The sequence below is a fragment of the Sander lucioperca genome, chromosome 21 (genome assembly GCF_008315115.2).
Source record: "Sander lucioperca isolate FBNREF2018 chromosome 21, SLUC_FBN_1.2, whole genome shotgun sequence".
Taxonomy (NCBI): domain Eukaryota; kingdom Metazoa; phylum Chordata; class Actinopteri; order Perciformes; family Percidae; genus Sander; species Sander lucioperca.
In genome coordinates, this window is record NC_050193.1 from 10,866,831 (window position 1) to 10,870,710 (window position 3,880).

Below are 3,880 nucleotides of genomic sequence, written 5' to 3' on the forward strand. Positions count from 1 at the left end.
TCTGCTTTTGCTCAACTGATAGCAGGCACAACATAAAACTTAACAATTTACGCAGTTTTTGCCAGTCCAGTTTTAAGGGGGGAAAAACACTTGGAATATTTAATTATTTTGGACCAAAAGTATTAAACGTGTAGATAAGTTCAGTGTCCTTCTGTTGGAGAACTTTTTGCATCTCACTTTAGAATTTACGCTTTTATTTTGGACGATTCAAACCGGAAGTCATATTGTGGCAGCTAGCGAATAGGTTTCAGTTAGCTAGATTAGCAGTTGAGTTTATCTTCTTGTTATCCAGCTAATTTACTAACGTCCATGTTTTTATGACGTAACTCTCCGGAGACATGGATACCACAATGTTTCAGCTGAGGTCGTTTGTTCATCAGCGGCTGTATACAGCGGCAGAGGAGATCCTGGGAGAGGTGGAGAAAACTATAACGTTAGCTTTGTACAAAGCCGAAGTTAGTCAAACTAAACAGGAGGTTGGAAGTCTGCGACATCAGCTAACGATAGACCTTCAAAAGAAATCAGGTTTGTCCTCGGTACATGTGTTGATAAGTAGCGTTTTGGTCTCGCATTGCCAGAACAACCTCTATATTTAATTAGTAGTGTAGTGGTTACGTTATATAGCTAAGGATGTTGCTGGTCGCTTTTCCACGCATGCGCCCACGCACTCAATCTGGTACTGTCATGGATGTATTAGGAGAATGGGTAACGTTACTGTACCCGATTTTATTTTTCCAGGATGGCGAAGGCATATTTCTACTACCTCTGATTGGCTTACCCTGACATTTTTACCCTAACCAATCCCACTCCCCTTGAGCTCTGCTGCAACAGTAGTAGACATATTTTAATACTGTACAGCTTTATATCAGAGTTTTCATATTGTGTGCATCTTTTAGAAAATGACTATTTTGAAATGGAAACATTACAGGCTGTTGGTACCTTTTGCTCCTGTCTCTTTGGCAGCTGCAGAGCCTTCACTGACCATCAGCACAGGGCAACGTGGAGATGAATGTGATGCCCCACTGCTGCAGGAGAACACTGGTCCCTCAACACCAGAAGAGGACAACTTTAGTCTTGGTGCTGAGGTGCCAGGACCCTCTCAAACCAGTGGAGATCCAGGCAATAATAACTGGAACTACTGCTTGGTTCAGACAGACTTTAGGATGTTAGAGATAAAAGAAGAACAGGAGGAACTTGGGGATGACAGTCAAACACAAGAGATGGTTTTTCCTTCTCCCGAAATTGTGAAAAGCGAGGAAGATCAGCCAGAGACACAACTATCATATGAAATGCAGCCAGTTTCTTCAGAGTGCTCTGCAGCTCAGAGTGAGAACAATGGCAGTGATGAGGAGTTGGTTACCAGCAAAGAAGAACAGACCATAACAATGAAAAGGAAAGGAAAGATGTTGCATGGACAAAGTGGCAACGTTAATGAGAAGGCAGCATTGCCTCATGACAAAAGTTCTGCTAAAAGTGAAAAGGAACGCAGTTTTTGCCATTTTTGTGGCAAGGGATTTCAGTACGTCGGCTCTTTGATGAAGCACATAAAAACACATGAGAACAATTTTGATTGCACGGTTTGTGGGATGACATGCCAGTCAACAGAGCAGCTGATAACTCATGTGAAAAGTTGTCATAACAAAACACATTTTTGTGACGCTTGTGGCAAGACTTTTGCCAATATCCGTTGTCTCCGGCTGCATGAAAAAATACACACAGGCATAAAAGAGTTTGTCTGTCAAGAATGTGGTAAGACATTTTACCGAAGAGAACATCTGATTGTGCATGTGAGAACCCATTCTGGGGAGAAACCTTATCACTGTGATATTTGTGGAAAATCATTCAGTCAGAGCCAGAACCTTACAATTCATAAAAGAAGTCATTCAGGGGAGAGACCGTATCAATGTGGCCTGTGTGGCAAACTTTTTAATACTAGCAGTCATCTCAAAACACACATGAGATACCATTCAGGAGAAAAGCCATATTCATGTGATATTTGTGGTAAACATTTTCGCCAAAACGGACAGATGACTAGACATAGGACCACACATACAGGAGAAAGGCCATATGGCTGCCATGTGTGTGGTATGAGATACAGGTTTGCACCTAATCTGAAGATGCACCTGCAAATTCATGAAAAGGCAGCCTCTGAGTGAAAAAGGTTACATAACCAGACGGCCATCTCAGGGCTCAATTACAAATCATATATATCGGTAAGTTAGATTTGTTTTGAAGAGTAATTGAAAGAGCTAGTTCACTTATCAGAAAAAAAACACAATCTAAATATGTTCATAAATCTCTTTAGGTTTCTGATTCTGGATATAATTTAGACTGCTGCAATACAGTATGTTGGCACTTATCAAGATGGTAATCTGATCCGCACAGGTAATAAAATCAACTTTCACTTTGACCATCAGACTGCAGAGCAGCATCTCTGGAGCTGCGCTTTTTCACAGTTCATGTGTGGTTTTTGTATACTGTTTTGTGTAATTTGTTTTAATGGTAAAACCAAATTTCCACATGGGGGAACAATAAAGTTTATTGTGCTGAAAACTACTACTTTTCAAAATGGTGAAGGGGATTACTAGAATGTCATGGTCTTTGTTTTTAAATGAAACAAAATTTAAAAAATGTGAACTTCAAATAAGTGAAATACAAATAAAATTTTCAGAGAAATTTGCAAATTAAAATAAAGAAAAATCACATTTTCTTGGCATTCAGCAACTACAATTCCCCTTGACAAGGCCCCTTGACAGCAGTTATTTAAGACTCATGGGATATGTTATTTAATCCAACAAAAATAACTGTTTTTACTAATTAGTTAATATCATAGACTGTTAATATTGGTTAATATTCTACATTTATCTTAGTATATGGGCAGAAAACCCACGTTCAGGTTTTCAGAAACAACGATGAAAATAAAAACCAGTGAATCATCTTTAATACACGATCTTTCAAACGCTCGTCACGTGACGAGTGTCTGCTTCCTTGTTAACCGCCACATTGTATAATATGGTCATTTGAGTTTGTTATCTTTTCATAACTGGTAAATCCATGGTTATCGTGCTTGCAGCATTGATTTCCTGACACATTTTTGCACCGAGGACACTACAATGATTCAGCTGAGGTCGTTTGTTCACCAGCGGCTGAACACAGCAGCAGAGGAGATCCTCGGAGAGGTTGAAAAAATTATAACGTTAGATTTGTACGACGTTCAATGACCAAAAGAAGAGCCCCGCAGTCAGTGTAAAAAACTGGACATTCTGCACCAGGTATCAGGTTTGGGTCTTGGTAGTTCTACTTTTATTAGAGATGTACGAATGATTCCGAAGCTTGTTTCATTCCAGTGAAGCGCCCTGTTTAGTACCTGTGTTGGAGCATGACGCTGAAGTTGGCTTCCGATTCGCAGCTTCCAATTCGGTGGTTAAGGGAAAATTTAAAGGTCGTGACACACCAACCAGACGGCCGACCCTCGGCAGAAAAGGCAGTTGGACTGATCAGTCTCCCCGAGTTGGTCAAAAAAATGCCTCGGAACACACCAAAGCGACAAGATGTAATAAGTCTCCATAACAGCAGGCGGCGCTAATCTGTATTGTCGCCCAAAAATGAAAACCGGCAGCTGATTGGACGAATGCGTCACGTGGGTCTGGCTGCTCCGGAAATTCAAAAACAGACATGGCGGCTTGTTCAGAATACGATCTCATATTGTACTAAAATAGTTCACCGAAACGTGTTTCTGAAAACATTTTAAGAGAGAAATAGGCCGTGCAGTTGCTGAATCTGTCTTCATTTCAGATTAACAAAGGTCCGTTTAAAAGATTTTTGTCAGATCTTGAGAGACTCTAGTCACGCTCATCCCGCTCCTCGTTTCCGGGTTAGC

General features: G+C 40.6%; 1 protein-coding gene across 3 annotated transcripts; it reads left to right on the plus strand.

Moving 5' to 3' along the window:
* Window positions 1–202: 202 nt before the first annotated feature.
* Window positions 203–2,556, plus strand: LOC116059551 (zinc finger protein OZF-like). Of its 3 annotated transcripts, XM_035996989.1 has the most exons (3): window positions 203–525; window positions 961–1,399; window positions 1,478–2,556. In XM_035996989.1, the coding sequence occupies exons 1-3, from the start codon at window positions 339–341 to the stop codon at window positions 2,154–2,156; spliced, it is 1,305 nt and encodes a 434-aa protein (XP_035852882.1). In that variant the 5' UTR covers window positions 203–338; the 3' UTR covers window positions 2,157–2,556. The 3 variants fall into 3 exon arrangements, with proteins under 3 accessions (XP_035852882.1, XP_035852881.1, XP_031168577.2); XM_035996988.1 differs by having other exon boundaries at window positions 204–525; window positions 961–2,556; XM_031312717.2 differs by having other exon boundaries at window positions 205–525; window positions 964–2,556.
* The last annotated feature ends 1,324 nt before the right edge of the window (window positions 2,557–3,880 follow it).

Excerpts from the sequence above, each read along its gene's own strand:
- LOC116059551 (XM_035996988.1), top strand. The coding sequence starts at position 339 with ATGGATACCACAATGTTTCAGCTGAGGTCGTTTGTTCATCAGCGGCTG. Across the intron at positions 526-960 it reads AGACCTTCAAAAGAAATCAG|CAGCTGCAGAGCCTTCACTG; the intron begins GTTTGTCCTCGG and ends CTGTCTCTTTGG.